The 27,554-nt window shown below is 35.0% G+C and overlaps 1 protein-coding gene across 8 annotated transcripts in view; it reads left to right on the plus strand.

The window, feature by feature from the left end:
• ATG5 (autophagy related 5) overlaps positions 1–27,554 on the plus strand; it is a 126,254-nt gene that overhangs the window by 96,057 nt on the left and 2,643 nt on the right. For 5 of the 8 annotated variants that reach the window (XM_045080255.1, XM_013056651.2, XM_004753436.3 and 2 more), the window contains one exon: positions 11,376–11,493. In XM_045080255.1, the coding sequence (XP_044936190.1) occupies positions 11,376–11,448 (73 nt within the window). In that variant the 3' untranslated portion in view covers positions 11,449–11,493. Of the gene's footprint in view, positions 1–11,375; positions 11,494–15,134; positions 15,154–23,441; positions 24,112–27,554 lie in introns of those variants that run through there. The other 3 variants (XM_013056649.2, XM_013056652.2, XM_045080254.1) reach the window with 3 other exon arrangements.

The following is a 27,554-nucleotide window of genomic DNA, read 5'->3' on the forward strand; positions in this document are numbered from 1 at the left end:
ATAGTTATTACTAAAAACATGAATCCAAGGGGCACCTGGGTGGCTCAGTGGGTTAAGCCACTGCCTTCAGCTCAGGTCATGATCTCAGGGTCCTGGGATCGAGTCCCACATGGGGCTCTCTGCTCAGCAGGGAGCCTGCTTCCCTCTATCGCTCTTTCTGCCTGCCTCTCCATCTACTTGTGATCTCTCTTTGTCAAATAAATAAATAAAATCTTTAAAAAAAAAAATCAATCCTAACACTTTCATGAGAAGTTTCTCATTTGGCCACTGTACTGATAATTTCATATGAAAAATTTAAAAGCTATAACTTGTTTTATAAATCGACTCATGTAGCCTTAAATTGATCTCTGTTGTTTGTTTTGTTTGTTTGTTTGTTTGTTTTAAGATGTATTTATTTATTTATTTATTTGACAGAGATCACAAGTAGGCAGAGAGGCAGGCAGAGAGGGGAAGGGAAGTAGGCTCCCTGCTGAGCAGAAAGTCTGACGTGGGGCTCGATCCCAGGACCCTGCGATCATGACCTGAGCTGAAGGCAGAGGCCCCAACCCACTGAGCCACCCAGGCATCCGTTGATCTCAGTTTTGAGTAGGAGGGAATAGTGCTTCCCTATAACACATTTTATTCAGCGAATGGATATGAGGAAGACACAAACTATTCCTTGTATTTGAGGAAAATTTACCTTAACCATTTATGGAACAAAATATATTTGGCATGGTCTAGACAGAATTATAATAAATATAACAATTTAAATAACAGAAAACACAAACTTCAAACCAGTTGTGTGGATATAATTCTTATGAGTGCTTTCATTTAATCATAGTCTCGATTAAAATACTACTGCTTTGAGGATTAAGTGTCCCTGACTATAATAATGACAGCTTTTCAAATGCTAATTATTATTTTTTACTGTTGTTGGGAATATTAAAAGTGGACTTCAGACTCTGGTATCACGGCTACAGAAAGTGCTTATTTTCAAGTCTACCTCCCTACATAGAGGATAAATGTAGTAGTCTGATTAAGTGGCACAGACTACCCCCCACCCCCTCACCAACTCCTCTCCTTGCCCCCTTCCTGCCTTCCTACCACCAAAGGACTGTTTACTGTAAAGGTCTAAAAGCATTCATTTGAAAATGGTCTGTTTGTACTTAATGAGGTATATAATTGTGTATATTCTTAAGCTAATTTTAATATGAGGCTTCTTTTATAAAGCTTGTGATACAAAATTTGACATGCATGAATATATCTTAGGCCAAATATGCATGTGACAGTTTGAAGCACATATCATGTGTCATTGTTGGTAATATCTGGCAGCATATCCTGTGTAAACCCCTGTTTTCTTTTTCTCTCTGCCACATGTTTATTCTAATTAACAAGACTACAAAGGGAACTGATGCTTGAATACCAGTTATTTTTCATTTTCTCTGTTACTGATTCTTTGGTTCCACAGTTAACCAGTGTGGTTTAAAAGGGAGGAATGAAAATCAATTCTTGTTAAGCACCTGTTGCAGTAGGTGTTTTATGTATCTCATCTTATTTAATTATCACAGCAATCCTTCAAAGATAAATATTATTGCCATTTTTCAAATTCAGAAACAGACTCCTAAAGATTGTTGTGATTTGCCAAGGTATGCAGTCAGTCATGTTGTGAGTTGGGACTCCACCAAGGCTTGACTTACTTCACTACCTTTGGCATTCCAAGCTCTAGATGCTAAGCTCTTAGCCCACTTTTGTCCCCCCCCCCCATTCATTCATTTTTCACAGGTATCATCATAAGGCAGCTGCTCTCTGAACCCTTTAGTGAGGAGGGGACATGTGAGAGAAAGGATTGATAGTGCAGTCTGCCTGAAATGGCTTTATCTCTATTTAAAAAAATATTATGTGTTTCAAATTGAAAGCATCAGAACCTTCTATATTCCCTTCTTTGTTTTCTTGCTCTTTTGAAACTCCCTACTGTTTTCATACCTAATATCCTACCACATTTAGCATATATTTCTTTGTACCTACTGGTGTATATATATATATATATATATATATATATATCTTCCACTCTTAGGAGATGAAATTTTGTAACCAGTTAGTAGCTTTTTCATTTTTATTTTTGTTTTTGCTCTAGCTGCCTGAAAACTGTGGTTAAATTCTGTGTTCAGGCTTTTAAATTTTCTCTCATAGCACTTTGTACATATTTCTGTTATCACTTAACACTGTATTACAGTTAACTTCTGTGTACTTAATTATTTTGTTTCTACCAACAGCAGTACCCTAGTAAGTACTCAGTAAATATTCACTGAGTAAAGATTTCTGAGGTAATTTACCCCTTGCCCTTTGGTCCTTAGTCAGAGGTCCTGTATATGGGTACTGCTATTGGGATAATTTTGTTCAAACTATGTGTTAATAGCTTTTGTTGTCACTGTATACATGCTTTTGTTATAAGCATTCACAATTTTTTAAACATAGGAATAAGTGAAACCATATGATAATTGACCTTCTCTGTTTGACTTATTTCACTTAGCATAATCTCCTTCATTCCCATCCATTTTTATGCAAAAGTTGGGTATTCATCCTTTCTAATGGCTGAATAATATTCCATTGTATATATGGACCACATCTTCTTTATCCATTCTTCTGTTGAAGGGCATTTTGGCTCTTTCCACAGTTTGGTTATTATGGGCATAACTGCTATGAACGTTGGGGTGCGTATGGCCTCTTCACTACATCTGTAACTTTGTGGTAAATACCCAGTAGTGCAATTGCTGGAATCATAGCATAGCTCTATTTTTAATTTTTTGAGGAACCTCCAAACTGTTTTCCAAAGTTGCTGTACCAATTTGCATTCCCACCAACAGTGTGAGAGGGATTCCCTTTCTCTACACCCTCTCCAACATTTGTTGTTTCTTGCCTCAGATTTTTGCCATTCTAACTGGCGTAAGACGATATCTCGATGTGGTTTTGATTTGAATCTCCCTGATAGCTAATGATGATGAACACTTTTTCATGTGTCTGTTAGCCATTTGGATGTCATCTTTGGACAAGTGTCCGCTCATGTCTTTTGCCCATTTTCTGACTTGATTATCTGCTTTTGGGGAGTTGAGTTTGAGAAGTTCTTATAGATCTTGGATATCAGCCCTTTTTCTGTAGTGTCATTTGTAGATATCTTCTCCCATTCTGTAGAAGGAAGGGAAAAATGGGAGAGAAAACGGAGTGGGTGATGAACCATAAGAAACTATGGACTCCAGGGAACAAACTGAGAGTTTTAGAGGGGAGGGGGATAAGGGGATGGCTGAGCGTGGTGATGGGTATTAAGGAGGGCACGGATTGCATGAAGCACTGGGTGTTACACGCAAACAGTGAATCATGGAACACTACACCAAAAACTAATGATGTACTGTATGGTGACTAATGTAACACAATTTTTAAAAATAGAATAAAAAAAAAAACGTAGGCAGGAAATACAGTGTTCTTCATTGAAATTTATTTATCTTTTTACCTTTGTAATGCCTGTCACTGCTGTTAGTGGAGTATCAGTGACTCTGATTCTGTGAAGTATTATATTGTGGATTTGGTTTTTTGTTGTCATTTTTACAGGATCTGTAAGAAAAGTTATATTGGTCTTCATCATTGTTACCATCTTGGTAACAATGAAAATTTCACTACTTATCATATAAAGCTTTCAAATTATTAAATTTAGTTCGTATTTTAAACTTGTGTGTCAAATGAAAGTACACTGATTTTGTTGGTGAGATTTTTGATATTGGAGGTAGCTTTTGTGCGTGGATGACATACACAGTTATTTTCATTATATTAGAGTTATAAATTGTGAAGTCTAGTTTTTATAATGTCTTTCTGTTTAATTTATGCTCTTATAAATATAGTAAGTTTTATATACAAATGAGAGCAATCTTTTTTACTTCTTACTGTTTGTCTAATTTGCCCTTCAGATTCAGTTCTTCTAAAAGACTTAGAACTACTTGCATAGTTAATGGAACAAATCAAATTACATTATTAATCAATACATGGACATTGCTAATTTTTTGTATATAGCTGATTTTTAAAAAATATCTACAAATCTAACAAATGAAACCCTCTGTTATACTTACGGAACTTTTATAAATCAAATAATTATGCTTAATACATGTAGTGAATCATTAATCATCCTGTTTCAGAGAACTTACAAAGCATACACACAAAGTATAGCTGATGATAAACTTGTTACACCTCAGGAGATGCAAGATATATAAATTATAAATAAAACACTTATTTAAGAATATCCATCTAAGACTCACTCAGTTTACAGTGATTCAGGTCAGTGGTTGCAGATCCTGAACCTGGATACTGCTTCTAGAATGATTCTATCCAAGCACTTTTTTTTTCTTTTTTAAGATTTACTTATTTATTTGAGAGAGAGAGAGAGAGAGAGAGCACGCGTGCACATGGAGGAAGGGTCAGAGGGAAAGGGAAAGAGAATCTCAAGCAGATGCTCCGTGGAGCAAGGAGCCCAGGAAAGGGCTCAGTCTCAGTACCCGAGATCATGACCTGAGCCATAGTCAGGAGTCGGAGGCTTAACCGGCTGAGCCAAACAGGTGTCCTTGATTCTGTCCAGCCTTTCATAACAGCTGGGTCCGTTGTTGTCATCAGGTTCTCCCTGCTGTTTCAGAGGGAGACCCCCAACCTCATATTCCCCCACCTTCCTTTTAATAATGGCCATTTTTAAGGTTCACAACCCAGAATCATCATGCAGCTACTGAGCATCTTTTTAGGTTGTATCCTTGCTGAATTTTTGTTTTTCTCCTTCATAACTTTTAATCTCACTTTGTTTCAGTGAATAGAATCTCTTTTTACTATCTGATGAGATTCTTCCTCCTCTTTATGGTCATTGGCTCTATGGTCAATGAGCCAGATATGTCCCCTTCTAGCTGTAAGTTGACAAAACCAACATTTTTGACATTTTTGACAAAACCAACATTTCTAATTCCTATTATATGTTAAATACTATATGACCAAAAGAGTAAAATTATTGGTAATGCTATGTAGTGACAGGATAACTGTGAGATGAGTATATCTTCTTACATAATTCTGCATTTTTATATTACGACTCAATACAAAATACATTTCTGTATTCAGTAAATTTCTGTTGAGTGTCAAGTCATATTTAATGAGAGCATTAACAGCACTTACTGAGCACTTATACTGTGTGCTGGGCATTGTTCTAAGTGCTTTACATCAGTTTAAAATGTATAATCTTCACATGCAGTTTTAAGAAATAATACAGAAAGCTCTTTATACTGTTCATCCAGTTTCTTTCATTCTTGACATCTTATATATATATGTATGTGTGTATATATATATATATATATATATGTATCTTTTATATAGTATAATATCATAACCAGGAAGTTGACATTGATACAATACACAAACCTTATTCATATTTCATTCATTTTGTTCCAACAAAAACATTCCTTGGGCTACCCCATGCTTTTTTTTAAGATTTTATTTATTTATGAGAGAGAGAGAGTACGTGCACACACGTGTGCACACACACTCACTTGCACGAGCAGGGGGGAAGGGGCAGAAGCAAGCTCCCCACTTAGCAGGGAGCCCAGTGTGAGGTTCGATCCCAGGACCCTGGATCATGACCTGAGCTGAAGGTAGCTGCTTAACTGACTGAGCCACTCAAGTACCCTAGACTACCCCTTTTATAGCCGTAGCCACCTACCTCACTTCTTCCTCTCTCTAACCTCTGACAACCTATAATTTGTTCTCATTTCTAAAGTTTTACCATTTTACTGATGTTACACAAATGGAATCATGCAGTATGTATGCCTAACATTGGTTCTTTCCATGCAGCATAACTCCCTTGAGTTCCATACAAGTTATTCCATATTATTAATAGGGTTGTGTAGTAGTAGTAGTAGTAGTAGTATAGTAGTAGTGGTACTGCTGAATAGAATTCCATAGTATAGATATACCATAGATAATTTAACCATTCACCTGCTGAAGGACATTGGGATTTTTTCCAGTTTAGGGCTGTTACGAGTAAAGTTGCTATGAACATTTATTTATGAGCTTTTTGAGAGCATCTAAGTTTGCATTTCTCTGGGAATACTCAAGTGTACAATTGCTGAGTCATATGGTTTAGTGTTATAAACATGTTTATAAAATACATGTTTAGTTTTATAAGAAACTACCATATTCTTTTCCAGAGGGGCCTTTATAATTTTACATCTTCACCAGCAATGTATGAGTGATCTTGTTTCTCCACATGCCCACCAGCATTCTATTTTAGACATTCTTGTAGGTGTGTAGTAATGCATGGGGGTATTGCAATTTATATTTCCTTAATGGCTAATGATGTGTCAAACATCTTTTCATGTGCTTTTTGGGCCATCTATATATCCTTTTTGGTGAAATATCTGTCTTTTGCCCATTTTTTAATTGATTTCTTTGCTTTTTTTTAAGAACTTTTTGGGAAATGTGGGTACAGATATTCTCTCCCAGTCTATGGCTTGTCTTTTCATCTTCTTCATAGGATCTTTTATAGAACGAAAAGGTTTTGTTTGGTTTTGTTTGGTTTTTAATTAATTTCATGAGGTCTGGTGTATCAGTATTCCTTTAAACTGAATTTCCTGATTTAGCATCCAGACAAGTGAACTTAAGAGAAAATAAGATATGAATAAACTTAAGTCTGCTAAATAGGGATGAAACTAAAACCGTTGATCATATTTTAGGATGTCTGTTTAGGTGATCATATGTACCATGATTGTGCTGTGCTTGTATTTTATTCAAAAACTCTACAGTGTAGATATTCTCTCCATTTATGCCTGTGCATATATGTGTACATATATAAAAATATTCCTGTTTTACAGTTGAGGAAACGGGCTCAAGAAAATCAGGTAACTGCACCAGTGGGTCTGTAATAAATGACAGAACCTGGGCTTAAAAACTTGTGCTTTCTGGCACCAAAGCCTGTGTTCTTCAACAACTGCTTTGCATTTTTGTTGCAGTATGTACTTTATGTAAGTCATAAGAATCAAACTTGGTCTTAATAATGTATCCATTGTGCCTGTACTCTTAAAGTTCATACATTGTCTTATTTTAAAGCCTACCAGCATTTCTTGTTTTATCAGCTTTAATGTTAACCTGTTCGGTTAACCTGTTTGGCTGTGTTGGAAATATGCCTTTTCCCTGTCTTATTTCTTAGATACAAGATTAATAATCTGATTAGCCTACAGTTCACACTATAGTTGTAACACACATTATCGCTAAGAATTTGACTGTAACTCTTGAATTGTCACTTTAAGAAAATATGTAAGATTCATTAAACTTTTACAAATTTAGTTTATCATTTTTATAAATATGATTCCTTTGCCTCTGCTCAGTATATCTCCAGGGCAAATCAACCATAAAATGTTTCCATACAGGAAAAATTATTGTTTCATTGGTAAGGGTACATGAGCAGAGGAGGGAGGAGGAGCAGCCAGCCAGTAGCACCCCAACTTTATATTCTGTTTGGTGTATTTAAAAGAGTAACATGCACGTTAAGGTAATAAGGCAGTTTCAAAGATGACGTGTCGAAGTCCTGTTATTTCTTACGAGAGAGCAGTACGGCTTCTTGGAAGCCACTGAAAATAGTTTGCATATTTACAAATAAATGGCTAGATTAAGTGAGTATTGAATTATATTACTGTGGGTGCAGCTTTCTAGTCTGTCAGGCTAAGATTCAGATTACATAGGTATTGTTAGCACTGTCCAGTTTCATGTATATTAAATAAAAGTTGGCAGAATTCATGTTGGTGGAGTTTTTTCTATCTTTAAAATTCTTGCTATTTCAGGAGGAAGATAGCTTTTAAATACTTCTAGCATAATTTAGTCTTCTCTGCTGAACTTCAGCTCAGGTTTAATGAGATCTGCCAAGAGATTTGCATGAAACTACCCTCCCTTCCCATTGCCCTCCCGAACCTCTGTACAGTACTTGAATGTATGATCTCTCTGTGGAGGGTTTTTGTTTTAAGGGCAGTAACTCTCGAAACTGAGTCGTTTTCATAATCTTTGGTGTAACTTACTCAGACATTTAACTGTTCTTTTCTAGGTTACTAAATTTTAAGGACTAAGAATATAAAGGAAGTCAGATAAATATTGAATAGATGTTTATTTTTTTAAGATTTTATGTATTTATTTGTCCCAGAGAGAGACAGAGCGCACGCACAAGCAGGGGGAGCAGCAGGCAAAGCAGGCAGAGGGAGAAGCAGGCTCGATGCCGAGCAAGGAGCCCCATGCAGGACTCAATCCCAGGACCCTGAGATCATGACCTGAACCGAAGGCAGCAGCTTAACTGACTGAGCCACCCAGGTGTCCCTAATTGTTCTTTTAAAGTAAGGTTTTTGTTACATGAGAAATAGCACTTTAATGAGAGTTTTCTTGCTTACTGTGCTACAGAATGGACTTAGATTGTGTAATAGTACAAGCCTTTTCTCCTCCACCCAAGCAAATAACATCATTATAAAGGTTGTTGAAGTTACACCTTTATTATCACTGCTCAGATTTGCATTTATAAGTATCTATACTTGGGAGAATAGAAAAAAGAGAACTGCAGGGAGATTGTAGGCCATTTTTCTAGCAATAAGAGAGGAAGACGCTTTCTGTTTTTTAATATCTTGCTAAGCCCACTTAGCGCCTTTTTAGCCTATTGTTTTCAGGTTGTTATAATATGTTGTATTATAAGTATTCACCTCACGATTTTTTCCACTAAGTAGGGGAGGGGAATGAATCTTAAAAAGTTTTTTTGACTTTGCTGAAAATCCTAGTGTTTTCAGCTCTGACTATGGATGATACATTTTAACTTTTTTGTTTTTTTTAAATTGGGGTTATAGTCCTGACCCTCCTTTTTCTCTGACTTAGCCCCAGTTGTCATCACATATGCTTGCATCATTCAGACAGCCTCTCACCCGTCTTCCTGATGTTACCTCTTAACCAAGTCATCGTACACTGTGCTGCTTTCCATTAGCCTTCAGAAAAAGCCTCTTTCATCACGTCACTTCCTTTGCTAAAAAGTCTTAAAAGCCTCTTCATTGCCTGCAAGATAGAAAGCCCTAAGTGGGTGGTGGCTATTTTAAATTACTACTGCACTCCTCTGTTCACTTATTTCTTCTCTGAACTCCCCAAACCCTTATTATCTTCACATAGTTAATCTTCGATTGTTCATCACATTGTTCTCAGTTTCATCTTGAGTGAAATGTATGAACTTCCCAAATTGAAGGATATCAGTCATACTGTTTTTAAAAACCCATAATGAGTTCAGTTAGTGAAATGAATTGCTTTATATTCAGTGCATATTAATTGCCAAGAGTTTATCAAGTATCAAGGCTTTTTTACATACTTACCACAGATACTTAACTATTATTGGAATACAGTTCTTAACATTTATTTATGTTTCCACTGAATACATAGTGTAAAGCTGGGAAGGGTAAGGGTGCCTGGGTGGCTCAGTCGGTTAAGTGTCCTCCAACTCTTGATCTCTGCTCAGATCTTGATCTCAGGGGAGTGAGTTTGAGCCCAGCCTTAGGCTCCATTGTGGGTGTGGAGCTTACTTAAAAAAAAAAAAACTGGGAAAGGTAGCTCACAAGCTTGTATCATGTCTCTTTTTCTTACATTTTATTTTATGTCCATACTTAAAACCAGATTATTTTTTATACCAGATCTATAATAGTGACATATTATAATTGAGCTTTACCTCTGTGATTAAAAAAAAAAAACAAGCAAACTTGTCTTCAATGTTTAGGAATTTGAATCATTTTCTCATAAACACTATATGAATATTTATTTTAAAAATGTAAAAAATTTTTAAAATACTATATGTAAATATGAGTATATGAGTATAATTACTTATAGATATGGATACTTATATAAAGCACTGCTCTCTTCTTATATGTTTTTATGGTTTTTATAATCCCTGGAAACTTAAAATATGAAAACTTAACATCTTAAAATGAAATAGCATTTGGGGGCAGGGTGTTTATTATCTTTAACATTAATTCATTCATCTTCTTTCTCTGTGTCTCTTTCTGTGTGCTTGGCATACATAGTTCATCACTCTTTTCTACAACAAACTTGATGCAGAATCATAAAGTACATAAGTGGTAGTGCTGTTCATACACTGGCTGATTCCAGGGCCTCTGCACTGTGTGTCATGAGGCGTTCCTCATCATTGTTATGCTCCTATAAATGAAACTGAATTTTAAAAGTGGGCAATACATTGAGATTATTAGCAGTAAGTTATGACATAGTGCTAATCACAGTTGTCAGAGGAAATACTATATCTGGTATTTTGAATTTTTTTTATTTTTCTTTTTAATTTTTTAAGTTGAAGTAGAGTTGATATACACCGTTAACATTAATTTCAAGTATACAACATAATGATTTCACAACTCTATACATTATGCGATTTTCACCACAAATGTAGTTACCATTTGTTCCCACATAACACTATTACAGTACCGTTGACTCTGTTCCCCGTGCTGCACCTTGTATCTTATAACTTCATTCCATCACTGGAAGCCTGTATCTCCCACTCCCCTTCATCCACTTTCCCATTCCTCCATTTACTCCCCTCAAGCAACCATCAGTTTGTTCTTTATTTATGAATCTGTTTCTTAAAAATTTTCAAATGTAGAGAAAAAAATAATAAAACAACTAAAACTGTATACCATTCACCTAGATTCACCAGTTAACATTTTCCCACATTTGCACTCATGTGCCGCTCACGTGCACTCTCTCCCAACCATTTGAAGGTATGTTTCAGACAGACAGCATGGCTCCTCATCCCCAAATATGTAAGCATGAACTTCTTAAAGGATGTTGTCCTTATAACCATTATCCTTACAACCATTAAGAATTTGACATTAATTCAGTAATACTATCTAATGCTCATTCTGCATTTCCTCAGTTATTCCAAAAATCTTTTATAGCTGATTTTTCCTTCCAACCCAGTATTCAATCAAGATTTATTTTTGTATTTAGTTTTTATATCTCACCAGTCTTTTTAAAACTTTTTGTATTGTTTTGTTCTGCCTTTGAATTATTTGAAGAACTGAAACCAGTTGTCTTATGTTTTCTTTTCTCTCCTTTTCTTTCCTTTTTTGGCCACTTATCTTTAGAATGTCACACATTTTGGATTTGTCTGATTGCTTCCTCATGATTAGATTTACTTGATTTTATGTTAAGCATTTTTTATAATATTACCACATCTGTGATATTATATGCTTCTGATTACATTGTATCAGAAGTCATCTGATGGCAGCTTTAAATTTCTGATCTCTTAATTTTAATTCATAGCAACAAAGACGTAATTGTTGGAATTCTTTTTTTCATTTTTCAAATAGACAACAACTGAACGACCTTTCATTCAGAAGCTTTTTCGTCCTGTGGCTGCAGATGGACAGTTGCATACACTAGGCGATCTCCTCAAAGAAGTTTGTCCTTCTGCACTTGCTCCTGAAGGTAATATGTCAGCAACATTAAAACATTACTCATTTCTTCTTGTTACTGAGGTATAACATAAGCATTCTGCATTTATAAATAACATTTACTGGTTACTTGAGGAAAATATTTTCATTATCTCATAGGAAACAATCTTTTGAAACAGAAGCACTTAATATTTAATTTAATACTTTATAAATTACTGACACTAACAAAATAAGGAATTGACTCTCTCTGGCAAAATAAAATAATACTACTTTTTAATTACTCTCTTACCACTCTGGTACCCTGGGTCTTTCATTTGTGGGTTCAGTTCTGGTAAATACTATTTTACATTTTGCATTGTGTCTCCTCATTTTAAAAGAATAAGAGATAGTAAAAAAAAAAATTTCTTACCTTTGGTTAATATTTTAAAGTTCAGAATGCTGGATAACAGAATAAGTATTTTGTTTGGATTTTCTACCACTTCCTAATGTTTCAGCATTGTTCGCTTAGGCATTGACATTTCACATGTGCAATTAAGAACTTACCTATTTCATAGTCCTCGTTTTGTAGCTTAGGTTAAAGTTAATTTCCTGTAGGCAAAGGGAAAAACATAAAAATTGCTGAATTCTGTTTTTCTTAATTGCAATATAAGGAACACAAAGAAAATGCAGAAACAATAAAAAAAGAAAAATCCTATCATCCCCTAACTCACAGAGCCCACAGCTGACACACACATGCATATGGACACTTGAGTATTTGGGAAGGGTGTGTATGTGTTTGTAAAATTGTATTTCCTGCCTCATCTTTAACCTAGCACAACATGAGCATAGTTTTAGTCAGTAAGAATACTTTAAAGCTGTTTTTTAGGGCGCCTGCGTGGCTCAGTTGGTTAAGCGACTGCCTTCAGCTCAGGTCATGATCCTGGAGTCCCAGGATCAAGTCTCACATCAGGCTCTCAGCTCCATGGGGAGTCTGCGTCTCCCTCTGACCTTTTCCTCGCTCAATCTCTTGCTTAAACAAATAAATAAAATCTTTAAAAAAATTTTTTTTAAAAAGCTGTTTTTTAAATAGCACTATGGTCCTTCATATCAACGTACTGTGATTTGATCATCACCCTATTACTGAATGACTTGCAATCATAGTTTTATTTATTACCAGGTTATTGGGGAAATTTCAGTGGACTGTTACTATATTTATTAATATGTTATACAGATTTTATTTGTTATATAGAGAAATTTTTAAACTTGCTACTTTATATCCTTTATGGAAAGAGGTAAGGCATTAATAAATATATTAATATTGTAACAGTATAACTTCAGTAGATAATGGTATGTTTCTTATTAACATATTGTAAGTTGGGTGACTATATTATTACTTATGTGACTAATTAACTATATCACACAGTTCAAGAAGCATGTAGTGTCTAAGGAAATAGTTTGCCTAACAACCACCAATTGGAAACTTAGTGGAACTAGGGGAATTTGATATTTCAGCCTAAATGATTAAACAAAGAATATAGAACTCAAAATAAGTCATTTGGTCTATGACTATAACTTTTTCCCTTAATCAAACGTGCTTGCCTTTCCTGGACATAACATTCCTGTATCTAGCTGTTCTAGTGTGCACAAATGGTGTCTTACACATTCTCCTATCTCTCGTGCTAGGGTAAAAATGTTGACTCAGTATTTCACATACTGAATTCTTTCTTTGTGTCATTACCTGAAACCAAATCATGGCAAGCACAGTTAACATTAACTTGATTTTAATACTGTTGAAGAATCGTAGTCTATCTTTATTGCTGTGTAATTTTAGTTTTCAGTAAGAGTTTCAGTTAGATAATTGTTTGTGCCTTCAAATTTTAGTCTTAATAAATTTATAAGTTGTACAGCTATAACCATAATCTAGTTTTAAACATTTCTGTCACTTCAAAAATTCCTTTGTGCTTGTTTGCAGCTAATCTCTGCTCCTACTGCCCATTGTAGACAACTACTGGTCTGTTTTCTATCTCTGTAATTTACCTCTTTTGGATATTTTGCATAAATGCAATCATGTGAGTCATGTGAGATTGCAACTGTTTTTTTTTTTTTTTTCACTTAGTGTAAAGTTTCTGGGTTTCATCCATATTGTAGCATATATCAGTAGTTTGTTCCTTTTTATTACTGAATATTCAGTTAGGTATGTGTATCATATTTTGGGTATTTGGGTATTTGGATTGTTTCCAGATTTTCACATTTATGTGTAATGCTGATAAGAACATTTGTATACAGGTTTTTTGTGGACATATATTTACATGTTTCTTGAGTAGATTCCTGGGAATGGAATTGCTCAGTTGCACGATAGATTTATGTTTAATTTTTTAAGAAACTGCTAAACTTTGGCAAAGTGGCTGGCTGATACAGTCCTACCAGCTTTGTATCCTTGACATTTTTTTGTTTTATTATAGCCATCCTATTGGTTGTGCAGTGGTATCTCTTGGTTTTATTTTTTATTTCTCTAATGACTAATGATGTTGGGTATGTTTTCATGTGCTTATTTTTTGTGGATATATTGGTGAAACGTCTGTTCAGATGCCTTTCTCATTTTTTCATGGAGTTTTCATCTTATTACTGAGTTTTGAGAGTTATTTGTGTATTCTGGATACAAGTCTTTTTTTTTTTTTTTTAAGTTTTATTTATTTAAGTAATCTCTATACCCAACATGAGGCTTGAACTCACAACCCTGAGATCAAGATTCACTTGCTTTTTCCACTAAGCCAGCCAGGCACCCCAGGATATGTCTTTATCAGACATATGATTTGTAATTATTTTCTCCCAGTTTATGACATGTCTTAATTTTCTTTTGAAAAGTAAAAGTATTTAATTTTGATGAGGCCCTGTTAAAGTTTTTTATGTATTATCTTCAGTTAAATAATTTTTAAAATTTTATATTTTTCCAAAACCAGAAAGTATATAAAAGAATTTATTGAAAAGTCTCTCGGCCTACCTATATCTACCAAACCCTAATTCAGTTTCCCTCTCCAGGGACAACAGTATTGCCATTTTCCTGTATTTTCTTATAGAGCTATTTAAGTAAACTTCTATTTTTGAACAAAGGTTACAGAAACTTTCACTGAGAAACTCCTAGTAACTTCTGTTGATTCAGGAATAATCTTACCATTCTATTTCATTCTCTCCAACCTGTAAGGGTTGATTTTTTGTTTTTCTTTTTAAGTCTGTTTAATGTCTGTTTTACCCCATTCTTAAGGATTTAGGAATATAGTTTTTCCATTTGAAGTATAATTAAGATATTAATCATTTTTATTGCTAACACAAATGAGACTCATACACTTCCTACCTGTCCCCTCTGCAAGCATTGGCTTTCAGTGACTCATTACTCTGTACTGTATTTTTCATTCTTTTTTGGTACTTTGTAGTATCTTAAGGAACACTAAAAAATGCTTTTATCAACTAAGAGTAATTGAAATTACTTTATATGGTGACAGATGGTACCTAGACTTACCGTGGTTATCATTTCCTAATGTATATAAATGTTGAATTCACTGTGTATATTGAATCACAATATACACAGTGAATATTGTATGTTAACTCTACTTCAGTTAAAAAAGAAAAAAGAGCTATTGAAATTTAAGTTTATATTGAAATAGCTATGTTACTGTTCTTTTTTTTTTTTTTTTTAAGAGCATGAAGCAGGGGGAGAGGGAGAGAGATTCTTAAGCAGGCCCCACACCCAGCATGGAGCCTGACACAGGGCTCAATCCCAGGACCCGTGAAATCATGACCTGAGCTGAAATCAAGAGTCAGTTTACGAACTGACCCACCCAGGTGCCCCTTTATTGTTCTTTTCTTATATATATTTTTGACAATATACTTTAAAAAATTTCTGTCATTTAAAATTTACTTCTTTATAAGATTCTTGCCTGGGGCACCTCGGTGGCTCAGTCGGTTAATGTCTGCCTTCAGCTTATGTCATGGTCCTGGGGTCCTGGGATTGAGCCCCAAGTTGGGAGCAGGCAGCCTGCTTCTCCCTCTCCCTCTCCCTGCTGCTCCCCCTGCTGTTATGTGCTCTTGCTGCTGTCTCTCTTTGTCAAATAAATAAAATCCTTAAAAAAATAAAGTAAGATCCATGCCTACTGAGTGAGAACATCACAAAGAAACCCAAACCCTTGGAAGAAGAATGTACTGTAATGGTGTATGTCCCAGCCAGCAGCAAAATTAGCAAAAACACAGAGTGATGAGGGGAGATTTACTACAGAATAGGAAGAAATTGGTTGGGTGTTAATTCTATTATTTGACATCTTTAAAGAATCTTTAATTATAGAACCTTAAAGTTAATTTAGTTTAGTCTCTTGATTTCTTAGATGAGTAGCTAAGGGTCTCTTAACTTAGTTGCAGAACTAGGTTTAGAACTAGGTTTAGAACTCAGATCTCCATCTCCTGGTTTGTTTGTTTGTTTGCCTTAGCATGCTTCCATTTGTTTTCATTTTCACTTCAACTTTTTAACTTTCTTGTTTAGTTTAAAATAACATTTTGAAATGTTTGCTTTTTTCTAACTCTTTATTCTGTGATTTATGTTTTAGTACCAGATCTTGCCCTCATGCCCCTACAGTATTTACTGGTATGATCTTAGGAACCTGAACTGAACACTTGTTGTTTTGCCCATTTTGTTCTTTTTAATGTTCCTGTATATAATTCTGGCCACTTTCTTGTTGAACTTATAAAATGGTGGCTGTGACGATAAGACATGAAAATAAAAAATAGTCACATGCTTTGAGCTGGCGCACTTTGTCAAAATGTACATTCGTGCTCTTTTGCCATTCCTACACCCAGATAACAACAATACATACAAGATTAGTGTGGCCCTGCACAATAATGGCACACAGATTTGTGAAGTGTTTTACTCTTTTAAAGGCTCTTTATTCTCTCCTGAATTTGTAGGCTGCCCAACCTGTACATCCATCCCTGGAGAATAGACAATGTGATTTCCCTTACATTTTTTTTGAAGGGGACCAGTGAGGTAGCCACTCAAAACTGTAATCTACAAATCTGCCTTTTAGGCAATTTCAGATGCTATAGGAGGGTATGTTTGTGACCGACTTCTTCCTAGCTGTCGCACGCTTGCATCTACTGGAGTACACACATACGTACACATGCTTCATTGAAATGATATAAATAGCATCTCTACTTTTGAGGTACTTTTGATAGTACCTTTCATACCAAAGGAGGCCACATTTCTAACACCAGTATCTTATCTTTGGAAAAACTTGCGTTTGCCTCTCCTTTTGTAACCTCATACTGGAAAATAACCGTCGTTTTGGGATCTGTGGGGAGTGCGTGTCCAAAACATAAAGTCACTGTTTCAGTAAAGAACTGTTTACTGTCTGGTTCATTACACCTGTGGTATTGACAAATGTGAAGCATTTTGAAACACCTGTGCCCGACTTCAGTTGAAAGCGAAAGATTGTAAGATTGGGTGTGTGTGGATAAGAACTGGCTGTCATCACATGATAAAAAGAGAAAGTACTTCATAAATGTTATGTGGCACTATTGTCTACTACTCCTTACAACTAGTGATTCATGCATGAAGGAATTTTGCCTTATTTCATCATATGAAAGTAGAATGTGCTAATATTTATGAAGACGTGCTTTAGGTCATTGTTCTTGTGGAGTAACTAATGATGAGCTGCTTTGTGTGTTCCCTTTTTTGTTTTGTTTTGTAAGTGGCTAGAGGAGTTAGCCAAATTAAAGGTAACAGGCAGTAACCAAAGGTGAGCTCAGGTAAATTTTTTTCATGGTGTCAGCTGTAGTTAAAATGACTCAGAGCTAAGCTTCTGTACCAGACCTGAAGTGAAATACTTCTTTCTTTGTTCATTAAAAACAACTTACAAAAAAGTAACAACAAAAATTTAAAAACATAGCTATTATTCTTTTACTTTAGAGAATACAAAATACCTTTGCCCAATCATTTTATTTCCCAGTTTTCTAATGTAATATATAAGAACCTTCAAAGTTAGGCTTCTGAGAATAAAAATGTCTGTTTTTACTTTGGTAAGTTTATGTCAGGGTTGTGGGTGATCACAACTGTCACAGTTGGGCTGGGGAACAGATAGAGTGTATGTGTAGGGAAAGGCTTACATGCCATGGCAAATCAGTGAAGGTTCCCGCATCTTTCTTACCAACAAGTACAGCCCTTTGGCCGCTTGGCTCTTTGCATTTCCATTTCTGCTTTGCTTCCTGGGAATTTATTTACTCCTTCAGACCCTTCCCAACTCCCATTTAACTTTTGGTTTCCATTTGATGTTGTGGACTTTATTTTTTGTCAGTCATTTCCTTTGCGTCATACTGACTTCTGGCGCTGGACACAGTAAGAGGTGTGAGACGTAGTTCCTGCTTTTATGAAACTTTGATACAGTTGGAATGGGCAGAAAGATGCCCACATGTGGTGTGTGCAGGAATGAAGATATGCAAAGAATTTTAGGAAGCCCCTGGAATTGTTCTTATCTATTCTGGATGAGGTAGTGAAGACTAAGCTGTCTTAAAAGATGAGCAGAAATTAGATGAAAAGGAGAGAACAGGTCAGACATACCGCCTGAGCACCATAGAAATAGAATCCCTCTGTGTAGGGGCTACCCAGGGGCAAGTTGCCAGGTCTAAAATGATCGTCCAAAATTTCCCTACTCTATTTTCTGAAAGATTGACTAGCCAGATTTTTCAACTTCTCTCCCATACACATGAAGAAAATTTTCAGTGATGTCAGAAATGTGCAGAAAGCACTGAGGAGCTAAGTGATTGACCTATTTGCTTGGTTAGTACATTGGAAGATAATGTCAACAACTAGGGTTAGGGGTAATTATACCCCATTTGGATCGTCTTACTTAAAAACTTGTTACTTTAGGGGCGTCTGGATGGCTCAGTCAGTAAGATTAAATGTCTGCTTCTCCCCCTCTGCCACTCCCCCTGCTCATTCTCTTTCTCTCTCTCTCTGAAAGAAATAAAATATTAGAAACAGTTATAATGCTTTATTTGTAGGAGAAAAACAGTGGAATCGTTTTTTACAAAAAGTAAAAGAAGATGGTACACTCACCTTTTTCTCATTCACTCTAACATAAGATTAGGTTGTTTATAAAGTGAATTAACTATTTGATGTTAAAATTTTTATCCAGACATAGAGCAGTTAGAGAAAGAAACATCTAAATCTCATATTATTCATAGGAGGCAGATCCTTTGAGTGTTAGAATTGAAGTTGGTGGATTGATACCTTGTGATTTGAGGCTTGAGCCAGAAGTGGGCACTTCTGTCGGCATGCTGACGCTGACCCCCTCCATAAGGGGTGGTATTTCAGTTCTCAAATTCATGCCACAGAAACCTAAACCCTGCAAACCCCCAAATTGCATCAGAATGAGGGTTTAAGAGTAAGAACAATAGGTTTTTCAATTTCAGTACTTCTTTTTTCACTCATTTAGAGTTTATTTTCATTGTAGTATCCCTTTGTACCTTCATACTCATTTGGAAGATCGCTTCGTTGTTTGTTTTTTCTTTCTTTTCTTTTCTTTTTTTTTTTTTTTAAACAGATCCAGTTTTCTTATTCTACAAAATAAGGATAATTCCTGCTACTAGCCTCATAGGATGGTTGTAGGGCTTAAACAAAGTATTTGTTTAAATGAGATTTCATAATCATATTTTTCCAAGGTCTTATAGTTAACATTTTTTTCCTGCAGTTTTGTTAATTTTTTTTTTAATAAAGAACTGTTCTCTTAGGAAATTTATAAAATAGAGTTAGAAAGAAGCACTATTTTCTTGTTTATTGATAATCCCACTCTACACAGACAGGTACTTGATACTAGACGTGTTCACAGAAGGTATAAATTTATGATAAAATATAAACTGATAGTGTAACTGCTTATATATAATCAGATTATGGCCAGAGTTCTGGGTCACTGGTTTGTACTTTTTTTTTAGTAAACGATTAGCATATGCCAGAAATCTGACCCTGGCAAGAAAGAAAGAAGCTAGGGCATCTACTTAATCTCAGTAGCCAGCTCAATTATCATACACTTGTTAAGATACATTTGACGAAAAAAATCTTAAGGCAGAGGTGTCTGAAAGTGGTGCTCTTAGTGAAAGTTTTTCATTGAAGACCCTGAGCAGTAGTTCCCACATTTAATTGAAGTTTCGGCAATCCACAAGTAATCATTGAAGGCCCATTCATAGCTCTGCTGAGATACTGTGAGTCTGGCCTGCCGCACTAGGTCACTGGTCACTCGCCCTTTCAGTCTCGTCCTGACACTCATTGTTCTCTCTCCCTCACCGGATGCATATTTTATGTGAAAGAATGATATAGTGTCATTCACAATGGGAGTTCAAAAAGCTCTTTTTTTTTTTAAGCTCTTTTAAATATAACTCTCATGGGTAAAAATCTACTGTGCTTAAGATTGGACAGAAGCAGTTTGTTAGGCTTAGTTTAATCTTGGTACTTTTAATACCTTCTTTTCTGCCATCAAATTCTAAACTAAAATGAGTGAAATTCTTTGCCTTGACTGTTTCACTCTTCTTTCATCTTTGTGTTTTCCCATCACATAGACAGAATGGACTGATCTTGGTGATACAGAACCTGTTAATGACTTAGTCGACTGACATATGTCTTTTGTGAAGTCAAAGAAATAATAAACTGTTAATTTTTCTTATTCTCCCTGAGTGGAAATGAGATTACTGTACCTGTCAGAAGATGCCTCTGATTTCCTCTCAATTATTGTTCTTTATGTAAATCTCAAGAAGTTAAATGAATTAACCTTATTTTTTAAAAAGTGGGTGTAGACACTTACACAATTAATATTTCATCTTTAACATTACAAAATAAAATTCCCTTAACAAAATAATAACACATCAAGGTGATTAAAAGCTAGTCATCTCTTCATTAAAACAGTTCTGTGGGACCTCATTCTGACCATATATAAACTGTAATTATTGCTTATATTTTAAATAAAACAATGAACTCTCCTGTAATTCATACCTGACAAATATTAATGGTTCCTATTACACTCAACCGGAATTACACTGGGTCATTTTATGAAAGCAGATCAAAAACATTTGAATCTATATTTTCAAAGTTTATTTTATTTTTTGAGTTTAGAAGAATAAGTTTAAATTTCTGACTTTTATCACATTTTTATCTAATTACCAGGAGACTTTTAATCAGCTTATTAAGATAGTCTTACAGTCTCTTAATTTAATACAATTCTCTTTTAATTATTTAGCAGATTTTTTTTTTTTTGGTTTGAAGTTTGGTTTATGTCTTCCTCATTAAGAAATGTAAAGATTATAAGCAAAAGTCCATGAAAGAACTAACATGGACATGTTTTGAAAATCTTATTTAGAATGTTAAGAGCCAAGGCTCTGGAACTATTTGGGGAAGAAATAACTTTTAAGATATATAAAATATAAAAGTTACACATGGAAAGAGATATGTGGTATATGTTAACTGTGATATTACATGTTCATTAAGACCTGTACTGCTAAGTGAGTATAGATCCGGAAGAAGTTAATGTAAGTATTTTTAAATGGGTTTGTATTTCTCCGATAAACAGCGCTCTCCTTCTGTTTGTGATCATAGGATAAAAGCTTTGTAAGCTTGTATATGTTCATTTTTACTGCTACATCATGTAGTGTGCTCTTAAGATTGAGATCTCATTCCCCAGGAAGCATTTCTGTCTAAGATTAATTGCCCTTTTAAAATCAGCGTTTGATGTATTCCTTTGGCTATATCCTGGCTTGGTTTAACCCTCTTTGACCTGACCTCACTGACTGTTACTGCTGAGGCTGAGTCAGAATCCTTCAGCATGATGTATGCACTTCAGATTTCTGCCTGTGGTTTTTCATGTCGATGGATTCAATTAGTTGGCGTTTACTAATGAACATATCAGAGGTTAAAGAATTTGTCAGACAGAACAAAATCATTCAGACTAGTGGTAATCCAGAAGCTCATCTCTTCATTTGTTTAAAACTTTTTCAGAAGTATTAAGTGTTTTCCCAAAGTTTTATCTTCAGTATCATACATTCCAAGATAACAAATCAGGTCATTTTCTGCTGAATTACAAAACATAAATGTGAAACCACAAAGCTAAACTCAGTGGTTACAGCATTTAGCCTTAGATTTCTACTATTCCATCTTTACAGGTATGCGCTAAAAAGATTAATTAGACTGAAATTTTCTGATTAAAGCATTTATCTTTGAAGATACACCATCCATTTCTTTAGCTTCCTTTAAATTCAAGGAGATTTCACATATTTAGTATTACTAATTAAAAGTAAAATTGAAACCCATGCATCTCTCTAGAATCTCAGCTAACCTATTTTTAAAGACCTTTAGGTCATATTCCATACTGAAAATTAGCCAAAAAAATGACTAAAATGTAGATCGAGATGGGGAGGATTTGAGCCATTGCTCATAGAAATCTCTAAAAGGCAGATTCCTCATATATGGTCAGTTCTCAAATTATGATATATTTTTAGATGTATAACGAAGATTTTGGAAGTCTTTTCCCCTTATTTGTATGTTCTCCTCTTTAAAGAAAAAATAAGGACATTACCTAAAATCCACTAAATAACATAACAGTAGTACAGCAGGGCTCATTTGACTTGTCAGTGATATATATCTATAGATATATATATACATATACACACACACATATACACACACACATATCTTGACTAAATATATATCTTGAGAGCACTACTAATTTAATTCAGAGGGTTTACAGTGCTTAAGGAATTTTTTTAACTGTCATTCATTCTGTTGTTCACATAATAATTGAGTTTTTGCATTTTGTTGTCATTTTTTTCTTTTTCTTTTTGTTTAGCACATTTGTAAAATTTATGTGCCACACTACATAATAATGGGACTGAATAATTCAGAGTGTATATTTGCATTAGACCAGATTCTCACAGCCCTTTGCATGCTAATCACATAATCGAATTCATGGTTTTGATGTGTCTTTTGGTACATCTTAGTACTGAAAAAATTACCTTATTACCATAACTTTTTATACAGGAAAGAATTACAATGAGTGTTTATTTCTTGTTATTAAACCATGATCTTTTAAAAACTAGTCTTTTGGCTTTACTGATTTTACTGGCTTTAAATTTTCAACATTCTTGTGTTTTTAGGGAGTGAGCAGGAGAAGTGGGGAAGAAAGTCCCTAATTTCACTGGGTGTCTACTAGGTCCAAGCTTTGTATTAGGCTGTGTGCTGAGTGTTCTCCTTGGGTATCCCATTTAATCTCCATGCCACCCTGGAGATTAGAACCCTTTTTGTTGTTTTTTAATTTTTTTTTTTTTTAAGATTTTATTTATTTATTTATTTCTCAGAGAGAGAGAGAGTGCAAGGAGAGCGAACAACAGGCAGAGGGAGAAGCAGGCTCCCTGCTGAGCACAGAGCCTAATGTGGGACTGAAACCCAGGACCTTGGGATCATGACCTGAGCGGAAAGCAGACACTTAACCAACTGAGCCACCCAGGCATCCCTGGAATTCTTTATTCACAGAATGAGGGGAGGAAACTGAGACTCAGAAGATTAAGTGATTTGCCTAAGAATTCAAAACTAGTGAATTATGCTAATTTGAACCTGAAAGAACTATTGCTATTTAAGCATAAAAGACTAGAGTTCTAAGACCTGTTCGTGATCCTCAATTCTAGAACATGGTTTACAAACTGACCCATGGAGTCATATCAGGAATGAACCATGGGTTGTAAGTCAGCAAGCAGCAGGACTTGGGAGACGCGCAATCCCACATCAACCAAAGCCACCCCATCATCCCCTGTATTATATGGCGACTTTCTGCATAAGATTTTGTTGAAGGAAAAATTCTACACCCTTATTGTCATAAGATTTATTTAAGGGAATATTTATCCCAGAGGTTGATTCAGAAGGTCTGGAGAGGGTCCCAGCTTATATATATATTTTTAAATCTCCCATATGATTCTGATCATCAGCCAGGTTGCAAACCGTGGATCTACAGAGACGCCTTCATTTTATGTGTAAGAAGACCCCCGGAAAGAGATCTGAGGCCTGCTCAGAGCCCTTCATGACCTGACCAGGAATTCAGCTTGCCGCCTCCAGGGTCATCTTCCAGTAGCACCTCCTTAACCAACAGTGCAGTGTTGGCCCTCATTCCTTTCAGGCTCATTTATATATTTTTTAAATCTTTTTGTTATTTTTAAAATTTTGTTTATTTGGGGGTCAATGAGGGGGAGAGAGAGAATCCCAAGGAGGCTCCATACTCCAAGCATGGAGCGTGACCCCTGTGGCTCAGTCTCACAACTCTTGAGATCATGACCTGAGCCAAAAGTCGAGAGTTGGACACTCAGCCAACTGAGCCACCCAGGTCCCCTCATGTCTCATTTATATTCGGTATATCGTTATATTCATAGTGTATATTTGGTATACATACACACTGTGTATAGGTATAATTTTTTTACATATACATAAGAAGTTACCATTGTTTTAAGTTCATAATTTTTATTAATGACTTGTGTGGCTAATACACATTTTCTTTTTGCTGCCATATATAATTCAACCAACATCTGTCTAAATATATTTTTCTTAAAATGTCACACAACTCTAAAAATGTTCACTTTAAAGTAGATGCCAGTTAAGAATTGGGTTTGTTTTTATTAGGCTATTGATGACAATATAAAATTATATGATATATTTACATTTTTATCTTTTATAACCCTTAGATATATAAGTAAGATAAATATAAGAAATGAAATTTTATATTCTTTGAGTTGATATATGATCTTTTGGGGTTTAATATCTAACTCTTAAAGTGAATTGAATTCCTCCTCTACCTAATGAAAATAGTGTCTCTGATTTTATTTTGTCCTTTTCCTTAATTTACAAACCCAAAGTATTTATGAATGACTATCCTTATATTTACAAGATGAATTAAAATAATTAGGCTTAAAAATTGCTACATGGACATTTTACAAAAAAAGAACGTGCTTTTCAAAAATTGTCAAGGTTAAAAAAGGCAAAATCTATCCACTGTTAAATGCATGTGTGATTCCTGGACTGGATTCTAGATAGGTGAGTAAAATAATTAGGATAGTTGATAAAATTTGAAGTGATTACACAGTTTTATGTAAGTTAATTTTTTTATTTTGATGACTATATCATGGTTATGTAAACGAATATCTTTATTAGCAAGTACACACTAACATTTAGGGGGAAAGGGCTCACTATTTCTAACTTACTTTCAAGTGATTAAGAAAATAATCGTATGCCTACAGAATGATAAGGCAGATGGGTAAAATGTAAGCAGTTGATAAATCTGGGTGAAGAGGAATTCCTTGTACTACTCTTGGAACTTTTCCAGAAGTTAGAAATTATATCAGAATCGAGTTACCCCCCTAAAGTGCTCTGTATGAGAGAATTTCATATAGAACTAGTTCACTTGATTACTGTTTCAAATGTTTACCTACTTTTAAAGCATCAGACTACTTTTTAAAAAAATCTGAGTGGGTGAGTTGTGGTGTAACATTTTCGCCTGAGTCATTTGCTTTGTAGTGAGATATTTCTTGTTCCCAAGTATTAAATTCTAGATTCCCATTTTGAAACATGAAAACATATTTACCAAAAACACAATTTACTTTAACAGATCATAAGTGTTTCCCTTCTACTGTTAGGAAAACAAGAAACATCTTGCTAATTTTTCACTGCTTCGTTTCTTTAGTTCTGTTATTACCAAAATGTCTAGTCATGCTCTGTTGTCCTTTATGGTAGCATGAGTTCAGGTGATAGCATATATGCTTCTTGGCTTATCCTTAATTTACAAACCCAAAGTATTTATGAATGACTATCCTTATATTTACAAGATGAATTAAAATAATTAGGCTTAAAAATTTAAGTGAAACATTTTGGAAAGAGGAATTCCTCTGGAAACATTTTGACTTTATATTATTTTAATAACCAAAACAGCCTTTATAGGTAGAGCTCTTCTACTTAGTAGTGCCAACCATCAGAAACTGTTCTCTACACATTAGTTTTGGCAGTGCCTTCTAGTGGTGCCTTCTGCCAGCAACAAGATTATCCAAACATTTAACAAAAATGTTTTATCCAATAAAAACATTTATTAACTATTTACTAGGTGTTGGGCACCGTGCTCGGCGCTGGAGTTATAGTGATGGGAGGGAAACTTCAGTTACGAGTTCCAAGGGAACTGCTGTTCCATTCTGAGTATTCCTCTGGTGGCAGTTGTATTGATGGGGGAAGTTCGAAAACAAGAAAGATCAATGTATACAGTTGAAGTATTTGGATAAATGGAGGCAGTGACAAAATACATTTTCAAGATCTTAAACTGTTGTATTGGGGAATATGATAGTCCTAGATGCATTTCCATAGTTGTCAAGGTTTAGTTAGTGACACTTTTATGTTATATATTGAAAGTGGCCCCAGTTTAAACCAGAGAGTCTGTGCTGCCTTTTAGGGCTCTGAGTACGTGATTTATTAGGCTTGTTTGATAAGGTATTTGAATAAGTTCTCCACCTTATGTTGTACAACTCAGACTCCCAGCGATCCTTCCGTAACAGGGTTGTTCTTTTACCTTTCAAACACACTGTGCATGAGTGGATTGTACACCATACTGTATTTGCTCCGACATTTAAGTACTGCTTAAGGACAACATTTTGGATCTTGAGTTGAGACTTGTTTCTCATACTCTGTTTCATGGCATCCAAAAGTAGCTCTGGCTTAAGGAAAAATTTTATAGATAAGGAACTCTCATTTTTTGACTCAGTGCTAAGTAGGAGGAAGATTCTGAGAATATTAAAATATTTCAAAGAAATATACATAAGAATATGAAGAGAACTATACCGGAAATGTTTTCAAATATTCTAAGAAAGATTTAATGCACTGAAACCTTGGCAATCTAGAACTTACAAAGAATGAATCATTCCAGATAGCTGAGGGTTTGTCCATTTGAATACCAACAATTTAAAATATTCTCATAGTACTAATACCATGCTTTCTGTAGTCTTCTGTATATTGCTAAATCTTTTATTTATAGATGATTCCCATCATTATGAAAATTAGTCATTGTATTAACAGTGATTGCAGCTGTGTAAAAACTATGTTTGGATTCAACAAAGATTATCAGAAAAATCAAAACATGAAAGCATTTTTTTAAATGAGAAGCATTAGGAGGCGATGTCTTTTTCCAAAATTGCTTTCAAGTATGGCAGTGATTCAGGAGTTTGTTTTGGGACTTCTGCTCGCCTATGTTTGGGGTCGAGAGTGTGTTTTTTAGCTTTGTATATTTGGCATCATTTTATGAATTCTCTGTAGTGTTTTTATGTATTCTCTTATGGTCAGTCTGTGCTACTTCTAAGGGGGAGTTTAAATATTTCTTTAAAAGGGTCTCTTGTTTCAGGTGTCTGCCACGCCATTATCCTCATACCTCATCAGTCCATTTCGCCTGGATGTGAGAGCACTAGGGATGAACAGAGCAGAAAGTGGGGGAAAGAGGGTATTTCCCTCTCATACAGTTCCATGAGCTCCTTGTTTCCTTGACTCTTGTCTCCAGGAAGCTGAGAGGTTTAGACATTGTATTTTGGAGAGATTAACAGAGACAAACCAAGAAGTGTGCCAGATGAGTGACACAAAGTTCTTGAAGGTTCTGTTTCCTTTGCTCTCAAAAAGGGAATTTGGTTTTGCTTTCTTTGTTTTTCTATAACAACCAACGAAATGGTTAGGAGGGAACTGCTGTTTACCATAAAAGTTGTCAGTACATCATACCAGAATCATAAAAGACACACAGTGCACCTTAAATCTGTGGAAAATTTTGAATTTGAAAGAAGAGTGTGAATTGCAGCACCCTTTTAATTAGCAAATGGGTGTTAACAGAAATCCCTTTTCATGACTCTAAATAAGGAATCCTGAGTCAGACTCTTAGTTCCTTCTTATTAGAACGGTAACTCCCTGTCTCTAAAACTTTGATACATATTTGAACAATTTGATTGAAAATTAACCTAGGGCTCCCATCTGTTTCGTTAAACATCTTCCCAAACACTGATCTTATTCTTGATGATTTCTAGTCATGTTTCTAT

This window comes from Mustela putorius, unplaced genomic scaffold, assembly GCF_011764305.1.
Source record: "Mustela putorius furo isolate JIRA1106 unplaced genomic scaffold, ASM1176430v1.1 tig00000450_pilon_pilon_pilon, whole genome shotgun sequence".
NCBI classification, from domain to species: Eukaryota; Metazoa; Chordata; class Mammalia; order Carnivora; family Mustelidae; genus Mustela; species Mustela putorius.